This window comes from Diuraphis noxia, unplaced genomic scaffold, assembly GCF_037042655.1.
Source record: "Diuraphis noxia isolate RWA-SAM2 unplaced genomic scaffold, SU_Dnox_SAM2 contig0005, whole genome shotgun sequence".
Classification (NCBI taxonomy): Eukaryota; Metazoa; Arthropoda; class Insecta; order Hemiptera; family Aphididae; genus Diuraphis; species Diuraphis noxia.
Window position 1 is genome coordinate 9,868,592 of NW_028301715.1, and position 21,264 is coordinate 9,889,855.

Here is a 21,264-nt window from a genome sequence, read left to right on the forward strand (position 1 = left end):
ACGATTTAGAGAAGGTCTACTAGTGATATTTAGTGACCAAAACACACTCACGTTGCTCATAGAACATATGTTTTTAATATGTCCCAGTTTGTCATTCCCGCATCCGGAGACCGGAATTGAGTAAATAGATATTATCTTAATTCGTAGTAAATCGCTGGTTATTACCGGAGTACTGCGCTATCTATTGGTCAATAATTGTTTTTTGACTGGTTTTTTTTACTTGTTTGAGAACTTTGCAGTCTACACTTTCTTATCAAATATTTCTAGCGGATCGTACGTCGTTGTTTACACTCCTTAAAAATGTTCAAATTTTTGAAAAACACAATACTTTATTTACATAATTAATTTTAAATATACTTGCATACACTTTAAACATACCAATTTTAGACGAGTATCGAATATTTAAATAATTTTATTCCAATATATCTCGTATGTATTTTACCTTTAAAATTAGCACGTGTTTTTATGTTCATTAAACAATTAATTAGAAATAGTAATGCATACTAGTGATGAAAGGAAAACATTGTTATTTCGATTCCATACTGGAGTGTTGTGTGCCCATTATTGAAACTTTTAGGTTGTAAATCATGAATCATGCAAATAATTGGGTTGATTTATGTGATGAGCAAGCCAGAGTCAATGCTGAACACCTAGTGTCATCATTTTCATCTCAGCCATCCACTCGGCAGGAAGTACTTGGTCATTACATTAAAGTTTTTGCAGCTCATTTTAAACGTGAGTGTGATAGATACAATTGGCCAGACAATGATTCTGGTAACAGTGATTCAGATACAGAGTCTATGATCACTGTCAAGAAAAAACCTTTTTTCAGGTAAGTTAGAATTGTTGAAGTAGGTATCATAATTACCTATATAATACATTAACTTTTTTATTGTAGACGAATGTCATTTAGAGCTCTTCGTCCATTGTTCCACAAACAGCATTCTGATGAGGTAGAACTTGATGCTGCATCTATAATGTCCCAAAGACCTATAAAATGTAAGAAAAAACTGGCCAAAATTATTGTGGAATGTCGTAAAGAAGGTATAGTAAACTATCGGTTGGGAGAAACATTTGATGGTGGTGAACCCAGATGGGAGAAAGCAAGACTTGCATTGGTTAAGAACACAGATGGTTACACCCTAGAATTTTATTGTCCTCCTAAGGTATAATATAATTTTTTAAATATTATTAAATTCATATAACCTTAATTAATAGTTCTGATAGGTGAATAAAAATTATGATACATTAAAAAAAAAAAAAATAATAATAAATTAATTTCATTAACAATACATATATTTAAATTTTAGTCTTTGAAATCAAAACACGGAGTGTTTTGTTTTTTGATACAAGATGCTAGAGAAACCAAAGAAATTGAAATGCCTGAACGATATGCTAATACATTTGTACTAAAAGTAATTATCGAAGTATTATAACTTATACAAGAAGTTTTATTAGTATTATTACAAAAAATTAATTATTTAATTTTGTATAATACTACTTACTTATAAATTATTTATTCTTGTTTGTATTTATATAGGATGAAAACAATGTTGAATATATAATTGATGCCCTAAGTCCAGAAGAAATGCGCCAATGGCTTGCAACTGTAAAATATTGCATGCGTAAACGTGATGGTTTGCATGATGATATAAGGTGATAATTATGAATAAAACTTTTATATAAAATGTATAAGCAATGATTGTAATTTTTGAATTTATTTTGTGTAGTATTATTGGCAGTATTGATGGTGTGTTAGACTCATCAGTTGCACATTCAAATGAAACATTATTAAACTCACCCCAGAGTTCCACCAATAATTTAGATATTATTTTAAACAATGATGTTGGTAAGTATTAATTAGAGTGTTTTAATTTGTGTATGAATAATGACCATTGGTTTGTTTTTCCGAAGAAAATGATATATCAGCATCTCTTCGCCTTTATCCATGGTTTCATGGTATGCTGGCTCGATCTGATGCTACTAATTTGGTGTCACACTTAGGCACTAATGGACATGGAATGTTTCTAGTCAGACAGTCTGAAACTCGAAAGGGTGAATATGTGTTGACATTTAATTTTAAGGGAAAACCAAAGGTATTGTTAAAATTTAGATATATTATTTTGACCATCATGTTGTATAGCACTCTACCATTATTACGAACGCAATATGTGCTCTACTAATATAATAATAATTTAATTTACCTTTTTTATAATATCAAATATTAACTATTTTGTATTTTAAAATATGTTTAGTTTAAATAGATGTTAATATTTTAGATTTTCTTAGATAACTTCAGACATAATTTCTGGAATAAAATAAAATAAAATAAAAAGTATGGTAGAGTCTGAATGTAGGTATAAATAATTAAATTAAAATTGTTCTGTCTCTGTAGTCCGTAATTATAGTTAATTTGCTGCTAGTAAAACACATTTTGTGGCAGAGCACTCTACAAAATGATGGCTAATTTTTCTTTATTTTTAACTTATATTACAATTAACTTTCATACATACATTTCATATGTATGTATGAAAATATTTAAAAATTCATGATACATTTTTTATTTAGCATTTACGAATGACATTAAATGACCAAGGACACTGTCGAGTACAACATCTATCATTCCCTAGTATACAAGATATGCTTGAACATTTTCAAACACATTTAATACCTTTAGAGAATGGTGGACCGGGCGATGTAACTCTTAGAGATTATATACTAAATACCCCAATTAAATATGGAGTGATTCCAAGCAATACCAATATTGATTTTATTGCTATTACTCGTGATCCAAATGCCCCTCTACCTCTGAACATAGATCACGGACTTCGACCCATAGCACCTCAACTATATAGAGAAGTATTTACCTTGATATACCTAATTTAAACATACCTAGGTAATTATTGATAATAATTATATTTTTATAGTTTAAGACAATGTTGGCTCCTATTAGAACCAAAACAAAAGACTTACAAACAGACTTTACTAATCGGTCAACACCCGAACCAGGATTGGGAAATGTTGTAAGAGCGGTTAATAACCAGTATACACTAAGATAGTTATAATGAGATACCCACCTGTATAATTTTGTTCAGTATTAAATATGTAAATAATTTATTATAATCGTTATAATATTTATCATATTATTTTGCCGAGATTTTTCTCGTATTTGTGTGTTTTTGTCTGCTTTAATATCCAGTTATGGTTTGCTTATATTGTACTTCAATTTTCATGTTCAATTATTCAATCTAGTATTCGTTAATTATTTAAGTTTAATTAACAATTGAAAATGTTAAGAGATTTATTTATTCATATATTTAACTTACTAATATCATTAATTTGACAACATATTTGTACATTTTAAATTGCCTCTTGTAAGTTAGTGATTATTAGTCAAATTTGGTTCCTTACCATCCTTTTAATGTATTTATTTATAGTAAAAAGAGCAGTAGCTTATGAAAAATAATGAATATTTTATTGAATTATTATTTCATTTTGAACAATTACCGTTAACATGTATTATTGAAATCAATATTTATAATAAAAAGAAATATATAAATGTCGAAACAATTTAAAATTATTTGCATTTCATTTTTTTCATGATTGCTTTCAGTTTTTTTACACGAAACCTTGTTTTGTCAAAAGCTGTAACTATTTCACTCTTCAATTTCAATTTACAGCAGCACTTTGATTGATAAAATTAGAATTAAGTTGTTGTTTTGTATTATGAATTATGATCATTATTTATATATATATTGTTAATAATGTATCATGATTTTCCAATTAATTCTAGAACATGATAGGTTTTATTGATACCTAAATATACCATGGTCCAGGACATTATATTATATAAAACTTGGCTAAGACCAATGTGCTAGGCGTGTTGCTTAGATATTATTTTAAAAAAGCGGATAGGTAATAAACCATTCACAGTTCGTTACTTTGGTACCTATTTCATTAGTATTAAAATTTGATGATAGATGTCCGCTCAGTTTTAACGTCTAACAAATGTATATCACATTATTGCAACAGTCAAGTATTCAGATATCACTGAAGCTTTTTCTAATATTGTAAGAGTATAAAATTACCCAGTGAAGTAAGACAAATTGTGGTACTTAATTTTTTTCATTAGGACTTCCAGATAAACTTATAAGAAAAGGAACCTACACAGAAGTCCTTAGAAGACATGATTGAATATTTTAATATTACTTTCTGTACCTAAATCCTTGATGTTGTATCTATATCATAATTCATCTAAAGACGACTAAATACATGTTTTAGGATTTAAATTTAAACTCACATGTCAGTAATACATTTTACAATTTGTGTTTTGTGTATAGGTAGACTTTAGTCTAATCTACTGAGTACATACAGATTAACAGATTACTAAAGTATTTACTGTACTTCGGTAACTAATCAAAAAAAAATGTTCCAAGTTTCTGATCATTTATCATATTCATTGATAATCCAGTAGATAGCGTTGTAGTTATCGAATTAATTTAAATCTAAACAACAACGAGCTCGAATGCTCGAAGTCGGCGTAGTCAAAAATTAAGTTCAACAGTTATGGACTTAGGTTGGTTACAGTGGCGTACGCAAGGGGGGGGGGGGCTAACGGGCTGAACCCCCCCCCCATTGCCCGTATTATTGTATTATTATTATTTTTATTTTTAAATCTACCGACGATTTAATATAGTACATATCTAAGTGTGTATTTCCCCATTTATTACAACCACGGACTAAGATACCATATATTAAGTTACAGGGTGATTTTTTTATCGAAGAACTCATTATTTTAAAAAAGTATTGAATTTTTTCAAAATATTTTCACATTGTTTCAAGTTGTTAAAAAACAAACGTTTTTATTAAAAAATTATATTTTTAAATATTTTTTATCCTTATCATTTTTTAAGTTTTTTACTTTTTTGAATGATAACATAGAGTTTTAATTTTATATTCCAAAGCAGAATATTTTTCTAAGTATTTTGATTCATAAAAATCGAATTTAGGACGAGTAGTTTATGAGTTATAAGTAGGCTTAGGGACTTGTAGCTCTAAAAAATACCTAAATATGCATGCAAATATGCACCAAAAAATGACCAAATATGCTCTAAAATATGCACCTAAAAATAACCGTTTACCTATGTACTAAGATATGGCCCCCAAAAAATAGGTATAACAAAAATATGTGATAAAATTAAATATTTATTTTATTAGAATTTATATTATATAAGAATATTATTACTTGAATTGAAAATGATATAATAAATTGAATTTTTATAAGATAATTGGTTTAAATTTTAGTGTTCTTCCGTGTCTTCCGATCCTAAAGTAAAAATAAAATAATGTTTAAATATTTAAATGTCTTAATTCTTATTATTTTATTAATTTCTTTACCTTGAAAATTGCACTGCACAATAAGATATTTCCTGATGTTTTCAAAAATTGCCAAAATATGCAAAATAAGCATAAAAATGTTAAAATAAGCACTTTCCTGCAAAATTTATCAAATATGCAAAAATATGCACATTCAAATTTTAGATCTGATATCGTGGCACCGAGAAATAAATTTATTTCGCACTCTGCTATATTTAACAATAATTAAACAAAGTATGCAAATGCTATAAGTCCCTAAGCCTAGTTATAAGTATTTAAAGTTTAGACAAGCGGAGTAGTGGACAAACATTTTGCGGGGTAACCCCGTACCACTCCACTCTGCCAATCTAAACTTTAAATACTTATAACTCATAAACTACTCGTCCTAAATTCGATTTTTATGAATCAAAATACTTAGAAAAATATTCTGCTTTGGAATATGAAATTAAAACTCTATGTCGTCATTCAAAAAAGTAAAAACTTAAAAAATGATAAGGATAAAAAACATTTAAAAATATAATTTTTGAATAAAAACGTTCGTTTTTTAACAAGTTGAAACTATGTAAAAAAATATTTTGAAAAAAGTCAATATTTTTTTAAATAATGAGTGTTCTTCGATAAAAAAATCACCCTGTATTGTATATTATTACTATAATTAATATCTTTAATTGTGATGACGACCACAATCCATAGATATGTAGATATCTATAATCTATGATTACAACCGAACGTACTATGTTACCAACAATCCGAACAACGTCAATCTATAAAAATAGCCAACATTCCGATTTCCGATAATTTTTCGACTTTCTTTATTATACTTATCAGTTATCTATGTAATATTGGAAGTTCTACAATGATTTTCAAAAACGTCACCTAAGCGGTTATTAAATTGGACTAAATAAAAATGTTTAAACAACAAAATGGGCAATAAAATACATTTAGTCCAGTCTAATAAGTTTAAAATATATTTACACTATTTACAGTCATTGTAGTTTTTATTAAATCATAACCTTATACCGGAGACTAATAATTTCTAATATTAGATGTATTACCAAATTCATAATTTATTATAAGAATACTTATTTATACTTATATTTTTGTAAATCTTTATTATTAATTTTTAAGGAGGTATTAGAGTTGTTCTGTACACCATATTTATGTTTCACAACATATATGATCTAATAAATCAGAGGTAAAAAAATATTTACATATCTAAAAGGGTGTTTCTAATTCGAGGATATCACTCGGTAAATCCATTTTCAAGCCCCCCCCCCCCCAATGTAAAATCCTGCGTACGCCACTGGTTGGTTATATAACGGTATAGTTCAGATTTTTATTATTTTCATAAAAATGGGCCAGTCTGTCGCTGATCAATAATCATACTCCTTGTACTTGACCTAGTCAAACGAAGTACACGATGTACCAGCTTTCGATTTTTAAAGTTGTTATCAACACTTAGCAACGAGTAAATAAAACGATCAATAATAACTTATTTACTTACATAGTTACATATCTATAGTAGGTACTTGCTATGATTAACGAGATCTTATATGGCTACCGTTGTGTGGATAAAATTTTAAATGTTTACGCGAAATCAGTCAGAAAATAACTGAGAAAAAATAAGAAAATATGAAATACAATATAATATTATGAAATAAATGGGTAGGTAGGGTATTAAGAAGTATCCGTACTCCGTAGGCAGTAAAAAAAAACAACATATTATTCATGTTAAAGTAAAACAATGATAACAACTATAGCTGTTAAAAATATTTATTATTTACAAATAATTTATAACATAATACATTGATGATATGAAATATATTTACTATTTACCGAATTTATAAATATTGTGTCTTACTCATGTACTTGTAAGAAAAAAGTAAAGATTTTGCTTATTGTAAACCGATTTGATGTCATGTTGAATGATTTTAGCTGCTGAAATTTGTACAATATTGTTAATCACAATTTGAATTTTGCATAACACAGTTTTAATACTTTTATTGTCTCTGATAATTGTCTTTTATTAACTACTAAATAATAAAAACAGATTTAAGTTAAGTTTAGTATTATACAATATATTATTTTAATCTATATTTTATATTTAAAATACGTATTATGATGCACTGTAACATTCATTGCGTTTGAATAAGTATGTAAAATAATTGAAAACTACAATATGTACACTTAATACTTGCATAATATTTTGGTGATAAGTCAACCCGTTATACCTATCTACCTTACAAATTTAAATACATAAAATACATTAATAATATTATTGTGTTACTTATAACATGTATATTGTATAAGTATACACATTAAGAACAATAATTATTATCACTTAAATAATATATGTGTACATGTTTACAAATTTATATTGTTTTTTAAAAACACTGAAACGTGTTCCGTATGAAAAGTTATGTTCATTTTTGAATAGGTATTCTTGATTTCGAAAAAATTAATTTGAGTAATTAATGAGGGTATCGTGTGAGCACGCTGGTCCTTTAGATGGCCAGTTACAAGCGCTTAGGTTTTCGTCAAAAGCGAGGTGAATTGGACATTTAAACTCACTAAGTTCATACTTTTGTGTCCATTTGTCCCAATTACACGAGTAGAATTTATTACATTGTTTTGGATCTCTAAATAATCCTGCGCGGGTACATAACTTTTTATTTGATGGTTTTTTTACTTCATCCAATACTACTTTGGTCTTTGTTTCTACTTCCTTTACAATCGGCGTTTTTTCATCGTCGTCGTCTTCGTCGTGTTCAATTACTGTCCTGGTTGTGGTTGATACAATCGTTGGCTTTTTCTTTTTTGCACAGTCACACTGAGCTCCCAATTTACCTACAATCAAAGGACTATTGTCACCGGTTACAAGCACTTTTCCGTTTTCTTCGCTCTTCAAGTTCTGTCTTATTCCAGCTGTATAGTATCGCTCGAATTCTGCATTTAATTCTGGACTAACTGGTTCAACCACTATTGGATGATTCAGAGGGTACGCCGGATAAGCTGCATGTAAATGATGTCCACCGTCTTTCTCATATTCTCTGGGCAATGTATAATTATTTGTGTAGACTGAATTTCCCACAGGAGCAGCATAATATCTAGGTAATGGTGAACGATAAGCTGAATCTAAAGACGAGTGAATATTATGATAATAATTTATTAAGTCAGAAGCCGTGCTAGAATAGCCAATCAACGGTTCTGGTCTTTGGGTGTATGCTACAGGAGGTTTCACACTAAAAACAGATTCAAGTGATGGAATATATGGTATTTTAGGGGCTGATATTTTTATCGATGCTTCAGGTTTACACGTAGTTGATTGAACAGGAAGTGCTGAATACGACTCATGATCAAACGCCTTAGGTTCTTCGGTTGAAGATAAATAAACTGAAGTGGGTAGTGGGCGAGATGAATAGTCATTTGAACTGTAAGGTACAGCATATGGTTTTTGAGAAGTGCTAGAGTATAATGGTTTTGGTGTAGAATCTTCAATAGATTCGGATAATTTTGATATATACTCGTCAATATTGAAAGAATCGTTTGGTATATAATCTCCAGCTTGTTGGTATGGATAGTTTGCATATATTGGTTTAGTAGTACTAGTGGAGTATGTAATTGGGATTGGGTTTTTTGACAATTTGGAGATAAGCTCTTCGACAAAAACGGAATCGTCATTAGTAATTGTAGACGATGGAGCATAATAGTCAACCGTTGGTTTGAATGTAGGTGTATATGCACTTGGAGTAACTGAAGGACTGTACACTAGTGGAGCATAAGTTGAAGAAATAGGCGAATTATAATCTATGGATTTTTCAGTAGTTATGGGATATGATAATGAAGAACCATAACTCTCGGAGTATTCTTTCACTTTTGGTGATGTTGAATATGACGGGAAATTAGATGCATCTGATACTGGCGACGGCGAGCTATAGTAAAATACAGATGGCTTTGAGGTGGTAGATGAATATGTAGATAACGTTTGTGCAAAGCTATTTCCATGAACAGACGGTGTATAGTCGACCACAGAAGCAGTAGTAGATGGATATTGGTGACTGGAAAGCCTTGATAGATAATCATCAAAATTAAATTGAGCCTTGAATTTTTCTTTATGTAAACTGGTGTCATGTAAAGTTGGTTTTTGTGTAGAAGAAGAAATATGGTAATCGTTAAACTCAATACTGGGAGACGAAGATAAATAAGGTGAACTACTAGTAGTAGAATATTGTAATTTTGATTCTTCGTTTAATTTTACTTCGTGCAAATATTCATCAAATGGTTTAGAAGTAGGCTTTACATAAATGTTTGATTCTGTGTAATTTGGTACCTCGGCCAATTTAATAACGGGTTTAAGAGTTGTTGAATATGCTTCTATGTTATAATATGAAGGCTGATATTGTTCGTTAACTTTGTGAGAATCGTATCCATTTGCTCCTCCCAAAATAGTATATGAATTTTTGAATTCATTATTTTCATAAGATGATAATGGTTTTGAGAAGATATTAGATGAAGAATAACTTTCTGAGTGAAGTCTGGCACTGGGTATTTTATTTAAAGGTCCTTGAGTTGTAGAAAATGATTCAAAATCTTTTATTGGTGGATATTGTACATCGTTTTTATGAGAATCGTAGTTCTTATTTACTGGTATACTATCAAAATTATTTTGTTGGTGAAGAAGAACTCCGGTATGACGTTGTCGTTCTACTTCAGAATCGCGTTGTTGATGATAAAGTATTCCAAAATGTTTATAATTATTCAAATCGAAGTTTGGTAATCTACTATGAAGATTTGGTGTTATAAAAGCATCTGTTTTGATGTATGGGAATTGTGGTTTGATCGTAGAAGATTCATATGAGAATTGAGGTTTGCTTGTAGTAGAATATGATTCTGAAGATCCGTAAAATGATTGAGGTCTGCTTGTAGTAGAATGAGATTCTAAAGACCCATAAAATGATTGAGGTCTGCTCGTAGTAGAATAAGATTCTGAAGATCCATAAAATGATTGAGGTTTGCTTGTGCTGGAATAACCTTCATTTTGACTGTAAAATAATTGTGGTTTACTTGTAGTGGCATATGATTCCGTAGATCCATATGGGAATTCAGGACTTTTTGTTGAAGAGTAAGTTCCAGTTATTCCATATAATGACTGATATTGATTATGGTTAACATGGGTTTCTGGTGAACCATATAAAATCTGAGGACCGTTTGGTGGTGCGTATGGTTGAGCTGAACTATATAAGAACTGAGGTGCATTGGGTGTAACATAATTTTCTGTAGATACATACGGTAAATAGGGTTTACTAGTTGTAGAATAAGGGAAATTAAATTTACTCGGAGAGATATAAGAGTCTTTGAGATCAAATGAAAATTGTGGTTGATCTTGATTATATTTTCCATAATAAGGAACGGATTGTTCTTTTTCGTAGAATGCATTGAATTGATTTGTTTGGTAAGGTTGTTCTCCGTAGTTATATGATTTTCCTGAGGCTCCTAGAATAAAATAAAACATTATTGACTAGTATATAATAATAATTATAATACAAATAAAGAATAAAATATTATTTTGATATAGGTACCACAAGATCCCACTTTCCATTCCCAATCACATTTTAATGTTTTTTCGTCAAACACTAATCCAAAAGGACATCTGAATTCGTATGCTGTAAGTGGAGTATAACCATCTTTAGCATGATCAAGACAAGCGAAAAACCACCGACAGTTTTCAGGATCAGCGTAGTAACCTTCTATGGGTGGACAGACAAATTGATTTCGAGGAACCGGAGCTATTTCACTTGAACCTAAAAATAATATATAAACAAATATTTTGATTTTCGTATTGAATTTTGTAAAACTATCGACTGTTTACCTTGACAAGCTCCTGTATTTGATAAAGATCCTGGCCATACGCATACCTCAACTTTTTCATCAAACGCTAAACCATCAGGACAATCATATTCGTAGACCGTAAAATAGTTAGAGTTTTGGTCAAATTTCACGCAACGATAAAATCGATTACAACCACTTGGATGTCTAAAGTACCCTTGTCGTGAACATTCAAATTCGGTTTTTGTATCTTTTCGAATTGCATGAACTTCGCCGTCCCTTGTAACCACTCTCTCGATGTAATATGGTGAATAACTGATTTCATCTAATATAAAATTAATTAGTGAAATTATGTGAATTTAAACATCAACAGTTTATTATAGTACTGTTAAAATAAAATCCTTGATCAGCCGGTCTTTGTAATTGTTCCTGTAAACTTAATAATTGAGCTGATCTAGATTTCCTTGCAGTTTCAGTGAAAGTTTTTGTAAGTTCTTTTAAAGGTTCTACTGCAGTTTGGTTTAAGCATGTCAGTTTCCAATCCAACGCTTCTACGTCAGTAATAACTGCTCCAGCTAAATCTCGTAACAATATGTATTTGCCCTAAAATATAGAAATGTTTGATTTTAATTAGGTGGTAAATATTTTTAAAATTAAAAATGATTATACATGCCTTAATTGAAACGCTGACACTGTCATCAAATGACATCCATGTTTTATTCATAAATGCATATGGTGCTGTTAAATCTTCATCTCTTTCGATAGTCCAATTGCCTTCTTTCATTTCTTCACACATCTAAAATATTGTCAAATATTTAAGTTGTGTCGAGTTAATCATAAGAAAGAAAAAATACAAATGCATTTTTTATGTTATAAATAATTTTTAGCAAGACTTAAAGTTTTAATTTTTCATCTTATTATCATCAATCAATCGATCGATCAAAATAGTACATTTATAAGTATGTGTAAACAATAATTAAAACAAAGCTTGGGTTAAATGTAACAGATATATTTTTTCCATTTTTAAATAGTAGATATACCTACTAAAATCTGTTTAACTATTTTATATTGAAACTTTTAAGAGTTAAAATAAAACAATAACAAATAAATTAAATAAAACTTGAGTAAAAGATTATAATATCGTGATTAGGACTCAAACAATACCTAATTTATGACCAACACATTTAATGTTTACACCCAAAGCTAATTTAATTTTATAAAAAATATTGCTACTAGGTACCCGTGTAACAATTGTTCTTTATAACTCCTAAATATTGTAATTTTTATTTACTTTTTGGCGTGTAATTGTTGTTGGTAATCCGATTACTAGTGATCGAGGAGTATTCCTGGTGGGATCCTTGAGCTCAAATTTACTTGCAGTAGAAGGCAATGATAAAAGTATAGATGAATGCTCAATACCAAGTCCAATTACAAGATCGACTAAGGAATCCTGAAATGTTTAAAAACTTACAAATTAATAATTGTATTCCTACACTTGTTAATTTTTTCAAATTGCTTACAGCATTGAGTAAATCGTCGGCTCCCATAAGGCGACTAGGGTGGTAGGAATAACCTTGTTCAGAATTGTCCACAAGATTGTGTGTTGCAATTATGAAGAAATTCACATATCTAAAATTTTTAGAACACATCTTGGTATTTCACTTAGAGTTAGTTTAGATGATTGTACATCTTACTTGGAAAGTTTTTTGAGATCATAAAATTTCGTCAATATGGCAGCATTTGGAGGAAGCACCATTTGGATTTCTTTTGAACTGTTAAATATTTTTAAAGAACTATTTGCCGAATCTATTTTAAATTTATTCTCGATTTCTGACGATAGTTCCTATGAAAATGATTACTATTTAAACTGCTCATTGTTGATAAGTTAGAAAAAAATAATATAAATAATCAAAAGAAAAAATTAATGTAAATTATAAAAATTAAATTAAAAATTGCATTTTAAATACGCAATAATAAACAATATTATTCATATCTTTTCAGATTTTATTTCTTATATCCAAATATTATTTTACTTAATAGGTAGATAGAAACAGAGTGTACCTATTTTTAATGAAAAAACTTGCACTGCCGTCGATATAATTTGTACACACACATATATTATATAATATGATATATATAAAATATATCTGTATATATTATGCAGTAAATTAGAAAATAATGCTTTTCCAATTTTCCATTACACCAATCAATAATATGTCTCACGTTTCGGTTTTGGTTTCGGATTAGATTTTATTTATTATTATGAATGGCCAGTTCCTATTGTGACCTTGAGCTTCCCGTTATTGCGTAAATATGACGAACATAATAATAATATCTGACGTTGCTTCTGCGTGTGGGATTAGGTATAATTTATCTTCTGCCGTCGATCGGGCAAATTAACATGTCTATGTTATTAGTTCGGACGTCAAGTTGTACCTATTACATCACACCATGATGTGAAATTCAAGTTTAAGGCTATGGCTACTATGTGTCTATGTATATCAGTTACCTATCTATTCATCATTTGGAACTTGAGACGGACAGTCGTATACGAGTAAAGTAATACCATTAAAAAAAAAGGAAACCTCCGTGTTTAGACGGTATAAATGTATAATAATAAATTATTATCGTTCGTGTAATAATCACATAATAAAAGTACGTACGTAGTTATGATTATAATGTACGCTGTGGTATAGTTTTGCTGGAATGCCATCGGTACATTATATAGTAGGGTGTGCCATATTATGTTGACCAACTCACCTTGAAGAAATGCACAACTAGTGATTTATCTACGGACACGTCAGATTGCCTTAGATCCAATTGTACGCCATCGTAGTATGTTAACACACTGACGATCTCGCTGCAAATCTGGTTTGTCTTCTTTGCAACGTCTTCCGCGTACATGGAAATAGCAGCCAACGACTTAAGATTGCCATTGGTTTGTTTGTACGATTTGATCGTCGACGTAAAGTCTTATACACACGATTGATGATATAAAATTAATAAGTCGTTCATGATGTGGATATCACGTCGTAATCGATAATACAATTGAATTATATTATATTACTATATTTACCCGAAGTTTCGTCGTCTTTTTCCGATTCTAAGGTGACCGGAACTGCGATGTGTGTACACAAACAACTGTCAAAGTTAGGTATGTCTTTGGCAGTTCCAAATTCGCAAATGATCTGTTTCATAGGCGTACTCTCGCATTTTTGTGCACTCTCTAAAATTATAAATTTAAATTTTTGTACGAATTAGAAAGAGTTAAATCAAATTTTTTTTACAAAATTAATTTATGTATGCGTTGGTGTGTATGATAATTGTTTTCCGATATTAAGTAAGTACATATATCTATATTAATTAATTTAAATCGTTTAGATTAATAATTATCTTATGGCCGTTTTAGGTACATACCTATCTTGGTTAATATATGTTTAAAATAAACTAGAATTATTATTTTTAACAATTAAAATTTGTCCTATGTAAATTTTATTTTTTTGTTTTGAATTTAATAAATATTTAAATAATTAGTATTTTGTATTAACCAACGTAAATTTAAATAAATAATCCCTTCATAATTGTAATTATAAATACCTACAGTAAAAATAAATCGTTTTGTAATTGTATTTTTTGGTAAAATCTTTTTATAATTTCCTAACCACGCCATCACAAATAATAATTCAAATAAAAAGTAAAACCTAAGCTTAATTACCTGAATATGCCGAGTTGAAAACGAGGAAAACGATTAGTAGAACGGACAATCTTGGTCCTTCAGCCATCTGAAATTAAAATAACAATTTATATTGATGTATATGACCAATATGGTTAATGTATAATGTACGAGTATACTATATATGTATGAGGCCTTTCGACAGTCCATCGACTAAAGTCGACCTTCCAAATATTAACCGATAATTCATTAATCGACCTTCTTGAAACACTCGAGATCTGAGTATAGTCATTCATGTATAATTGTATACTAAATACTAACGTTAATAATAATATAATGAGAACAATATTTCTGGGCATATGTAGATCACATAATATTATTATTATATTATATTATACGAACCGTTTTTTTTAAAATTTTTCTTTCACTTTTCGTTCACAATATTCTTTCAAATGTTATGTCGAGCGTTGCAGGTACATTTTTTGCGTTGGCGCCCTTGGAAAAAAATATAAAAATAAAAGTTGTCATTAGTGCGTGTGTATACACGTGGGTAGGCTTATAGCATAAATGTAGAGCGGTCTACAGTGGAAAGCCCGAGGCGGTGTTCTCGATATTCATATATAATTTTTTTATTTTTCGAGAGAGGATGAAATATCCTTCGCAAACCGTATTACATAAGTACATATAGACATCTATCGGCGAATATAAAACTGACAATCGGGTTTGACTGGTATCGCGAAGAAACCTCACCCGTTTAACGAACATAATAGCTTATACCTATTAATTTTGAAATAGTTTTCGCGCACGCATCGTCGCGACATATTATTTTTTATGTCACAGGCCTGCAAGACGCCTATCTAGATATACATGTCGGATTAACTTTTACGAACGAATAGATACCAACAGCTAGGCGTCTTATTAAGAAGTTTAATGCCTGTATAATATAATATTATTTTATTACAGTGAAACTTTAAGTAACTATTAAGTCGTCAGTTTACCATTATTATTAATTACCCATTGTGACGATATCCTCATTTCCTGCGTTATTCTGCGCAAGCACGTTCGTACTACTACCCACGTATACCAAATAATCTGTTGGTCATATCATATGTCAGTATGACAGTATCTATGCATTACATAATTATGATATTATATATATATATATATATATATACTATTATATCTAGTATTTCTAGGTACTATAGTATCCTATAAATGTTTTATTACAATTCTTAATTGGTGACAATATGGCATATTCGCATAAAATGTTTTTAAATTATTAGCCAAATGAACTATTTGTTTTTTCGTTGTTTTATCAGAGTATAGTATAACATTAAACGACGTAGAATTATCTGAATCCCGAAATGCATTGATCGGTATATCATCACAGTATAACGAATTCAAGACCGCATAATAGTTAATAAGTGAATTCATATAATAATAATTACATTTTATTGATTGTATTACACTATTATGTTCCAATGGGGGTTTTTTTTTATTAGTGTCAGCTTCAGCAATAAAAGTTCTAACCTAAATAATTTTTTCCTTCCTGAATAATAATATTATTAGTATTTAATAATACCCCAAACATTTTTTTTAATGTTTTAAAAACTTACTAGTTCAAGGAATTACTTTTTCAAATATTTTACAAGATAAATTATATCATAACACTATAATTTATTGTATAAAAATGAATTCCAGTATTTTACTTACTATTCAGTCCTAGGTAAAATCGAATACCAAAAACTTTGAAAAAATACAACAGTATCACAGATATATTAAAAAGATTTGTCATGAAAATTATTCACAATCTATTTTTATGCAAGCTTTTATAAAAGCTCAAATGATTCAAGACACTTGAAATTGTATATTTTTAAACAAAATTGATACGATGTAGTAGGTATCTATTCTCCAAGGACCAAGACGATCTTATACTATGAACAGAAAGTAAAATAAAATGGTAAAACTGAGAAGGAAATTCAAGAGATTTCAAGTGACAAGTCTTAACGATGCGTAAACAGCTATATTGTATTGTTCTATAACAGTTATTCCATGTTATATGGAGTATATTACATCAATTAATGTCACTCAACGCAGGTATATAAAATAAATCTATTTCCGACTACGATGTGCACGAAGTTTGATATTAAAATAAATCAGTATTATTCACATGTCAATAAAAATAAAAACAGTCAAATAAATGTTTTTGTGAATAGGAAATATAACTATAGATAGAAAAGATAGTAAGTATCAACCAACTTTATTTGAGTGCAAATTGCATTACAGTTATTTTGTGTTATATTTACATTTTGAACTATATTTTGGTGGCAAATTATATATTGTCATGTAACGACTGTCTGAATGATTATTATGAAATGACGTCAGCAATAATAATGATATTATTAACAGAGAATTTGCATAAATGACTTGCATTTTAGTCATGTGCATAGTATTTTAGTTTATATTGACTAATCTTGGCTCGAAAACATAAAGTAATGTTAAGTGAGGTATTATGGAGACACGAATATTCAAGAAAACAAAATACATACATTTTTTTATGAGTATCACACAATAATATAAAATATATACTCCTGTTATACTATTTAGTATTTAGTCAATAACAGTTTTGTTGGTGCTAATAGTAAGCATATTTATACTTACACGTGACGTGTATTATGAAATATTAAAAATTAAATTTTATTAAATAATATTAATATTTTCATTTAACATAATTGAATGCAATTTTACACGTAGTACTGGCCACTAGGTATACATAATATTATTATTTTCAAAATTCGAAAATCGTGATGAATGATGAATACAAATAACAGTAATAAAGTATCTCATTAACATTTTGTAATAGATATATCTCTATATGTAGGCTACATGCAATATATAAAATGTATGTACTGCATAAAAGTTATTAGTAACATGAATCACGTGTTTTGATGCAATATTTAAAAATTGAATAAAATATGAAAATGTGTATTTATTTATGTTTTAAATATTTCAAAATTAATTTATATTTTATAATGTTTTATAAGCAAAATATATCCATCAAACAATTATTTCTGTTGATAATTGCATATTCATCTACATGTTATTATCCACTCACAAATACAAATAATACATGTCATATATTAAATGTGTAACTATTTTTTAAGTATAATCATCTATTAATATGAAGTTGAGAAACATTATATATCAAAATGATAGCGACACAGCGTTTACTGTTTACTTACTTACCTACCTACTCAGTATATTCTGAATCTAAGAGCAGAAAAATAAACAACAATAAATGGTCACACACTTTCACAAAAATGTTCAGGAGAAGTGAAAAACTACCCAGTTGTAGAATAGGTATATATGCGCTAATAATAACTCTATATTAACTGTACGATATTAAAAAATCTAGCTTTAATTCAGGCAGTATTACAACATCTACAGTCTACACCATAAAAAATAAATCCAATAACACCATTAAAACACGGACATTAAGACCGTTTGATGTGGGTAGGTACTGACCTCTCCACGTTTAAAAAAAATAGATTTATAGATTGAATAAATTACAGATTTTGATTATCTAATACTTTTAAATACCATTACGCGATAATTGTTTCAAGTTCGTCATATCTATTTACTTCATATACTGTTTTAATAAATGGGTGAACTAATTTATAAAAACTTAAACATAAATCAAGCTCACATACTTGCTGCAGTATACCTAATTCATTTTGAGTCATCCATCTTTATACTGGAAACAGATTACGTGCGTAACATAATATTATTTCATTACCATTTCGTAATAAGGCATATTTTTTTATAAACGTCTCTCCTTATATTTATAGGAACACTGATAACTTTTTTATCATACAATTTTAAAATGTGCATACAAATGAGGATACATTTTTGGTTTGGTAGTAGGTATAATAAAAAATCGTTTTTAAGAGTTAAAGACCTAGATTATAATGATTTGTAATATTTAAAAACCGGATTATTAAATAAACCTATGTTACGTAAACTAAGTTTTATAAATAATAGTATTATATTATTATTTAATTTGTTGAAATACTACGAATTTACTCAGCGCCACATAAATATATAATAAAGTGATAATATATATCAATACCTACTTATACTAATGTATCAATAATTTTGATTAATAAAATAAACTACTTCTATAATTCAATTATAAATGAAATTTATAAGAAGATAGCATAAATCCAATACTTATATATTGTATTAAACACTATTAATAAAATGATTCTTTTACATAATTAATGTTATTAATTTTAAAACAATTAAAATAAAGTAATCTTTACATAAATAGGAAATACCAAAAATATTTTTTATGGCCATAAAAATTTATCTTTCCTTGTAAATATAGGTATAATATTCATAAGAATATAATAATGTACTTTTACTTTTATTTAATCAGATTCTTTTTAAGGTTATTAATTTTTAGTCCATTTAAGGTCTTTTAGAAATGTAAGTATAAGTGTTTTAAATTAATAATACTATTATATAGGTACTTACTACCTAGTCACACAAGACTATTATAAGTATTACATAGCATTAAAATGCTATCAATGTAATCGAGTTCTAGTTAGAGTAATTTTTAAGAACATTATAACCTTGAACAAAATGGACTACTTTATACAAAATATTAAACCTAATTATACATATTAACAAGTAAAAGAGGTGTAATATATCGTACACAAAAATTAAATCTGTGTAAAATAAATTGTAAATAAAGCTTATTGTTATATTCTACAAATAAGTGTTAAATAAATTATATAATATTTTTGCATCAACTACAATAATATAAATGTTAGGTGGGTATATTTAATAACTTTGCATCTAAAAACTGCCAAATATTAAAAAACTAATAAGGAATAGGTAGTCAATATTTTTTAACGAAACATCAATATCTTTTAACGATTTTACCTATATTTTAAATTTTGTATGATAAATTTATAACCATCTCGCTAACTTATCGATAATTATTTTCCCCTTTTTTTAACGAAGTAATTTAAAATGGTTGTTACTATTATTTATTATTTTTTACTATAATTATTGACTACGTTAATAGAATAGTTTCGGTAGTTACTTATTAAACTAAACTAAGTTAATAGTGATTACAATACTACAATGTAATTTTTTTTTGAATTTAAGAGCATACAATGATATAATAATTATGTATATGTATATAGTATATTTGTATTAGTATATAATTGTGGCCGTACAATATTGTAAATTGAATAACATTATTTTATTCATGATTTTCATTTTTAATTAAACAAATTTATACTAATTTGCATGCTTATTTAATGATTAAGTAGTAAGTTAGTAAAATGTTTAAACTGTTTTTCTGAAATAATCGATAAGCTAATAAATTGCTGGTTTCATTTTAAGAATATAATATAGATAATAGAGATATTTTACGTTAAAAAATATAAATGAATATATTCATCATTGATGGATAAATGATAATTTATTTTATATTAATAATTTATTCATCGAGTTATTTCTGAATATTAAAATTTTACTTTTTTAAAAAAAAAACAAATGAAGTTTTCCATTGTGTCATTTTAACATGAAACCATTCAACTACAAAAAATAATAATACTCGAATTTTATCGATGCTTAACTAAAAAAAAAAATTTAAAACTACATGTTTGCAGGTAGACGTTAAACGATTGTCAACCACAGTTATCAATATACCCAATACACACTATAACATGGTATATAAATTTTATTAGTATTATAAGTTTTATTATTATTTATAAATATTAACACGACATAACTTGTTTTTTTTTTCATATTCATTATTCATAGTATTGCTATTATTCAATAATAACATTTAAAACATAATAAATATACATATATAATATTGTTTATACTTACGTGTAAAAAAAATGTAAATATCACAGTTCGGATGGATTAAATTAATGTGTTCTCCGCTGATATGCCGGCCGGTGACGACAAGTGGCGTGCACTAACTGTGCCAAAGCTCTTGGTCCAGTATCGCGAGAGGTGAAAGTGATTTGTAGGATAATGCAGCATTCAGACTGGGCGGCCCAGGTGCGCACTGCCGGCGTTTGCGTGCAATACGAAAATACATAATACACAAAATATATTACCGTTGATACATGCGGTACATATTATATTACCTATATGAATAATAATATTATGTGTTATGGTTAGTATGATTATTATTATGTGCTTATGAATTTGGCGATGCAAGGTCGACAAGATTCAGAACCACTGAAATAATACGGGTTGACAGCGTATGATTCGGTCGACGTCGTCTTCGTCGTCACAATCTTATACCTGCGACATTTCACCGTTAAAATTTCGTTTTCACATTACGCTGACTACATCATCGA

The 21,264-nt window shown here is 28.4% G+C and overlaps 2 protein-coding genes across 2 annotated transcripts; one reads left to right on the top strand and one right to left on the bottom strand.

Moving 5' to 3' along the window:
* Positions 1-111: 111 nt before the first annotated feature.
* Lnk (SH2B adapter-like protein Lnk) lies at positions 112-3,102 on the top strand. The gene is made up of 8 exons (XM_015513049.2): positions 112-832; positions 899-1,166; positions 1,311-1,415; positions 1,541-1,656; positions 1,731-1,849; positions 1,915-2,096; positions 2,569-2,859; positions 2,928-3,102. The coding sequence occupies exons 1-8, from the start codon at positions 588-590 to the stop codon at positions 3,057-3,059; spliced, it is 1,458 nt and encodes a 485-aa protein (XP_015368535.2). The 5' UTR covers positions 112-587; the 3' UTR covers positions 3,060-3,102.
* A 4,033-nt stretch (positions 3,103-7,135) lies between these two features.
* On the bottom strand, positions 7,136-20,949 carry LOC107165017 (uncharacterized). Its single transcript, XM_015513062.2, has 13 exons — positions 20,783-20,949; positions 15,278-15,370; positions 14,918-14,984; positions 14,279-14,428; positions 13,963-14,174; positions 12,897-13,045; positions 12,723-12,831; positions 12,494-12,652; positions 11,876-11,998; positions 11,589-11,805; positions 11,246-11,527; positions 10,956-11,177; positions 7,136-10,869 (listed from the first exon to the last, which is right to left on the bottom strand). The coding sequence occupies exons 3-13, from the start codon at positions 14,982-14,984 to the stop codon at positions 7,835-7,837; spliced, it is 4,725 nt and encodes a 1,574-aa protein (XP_015368548.1). The 5' UTR covers positions 15,278-15,370; positions 20,783-20,949; the 3' UTR covers positions 7,136-7,834.
* Positions 20,950-21,264: the final 315 nt, after the last annotated feature.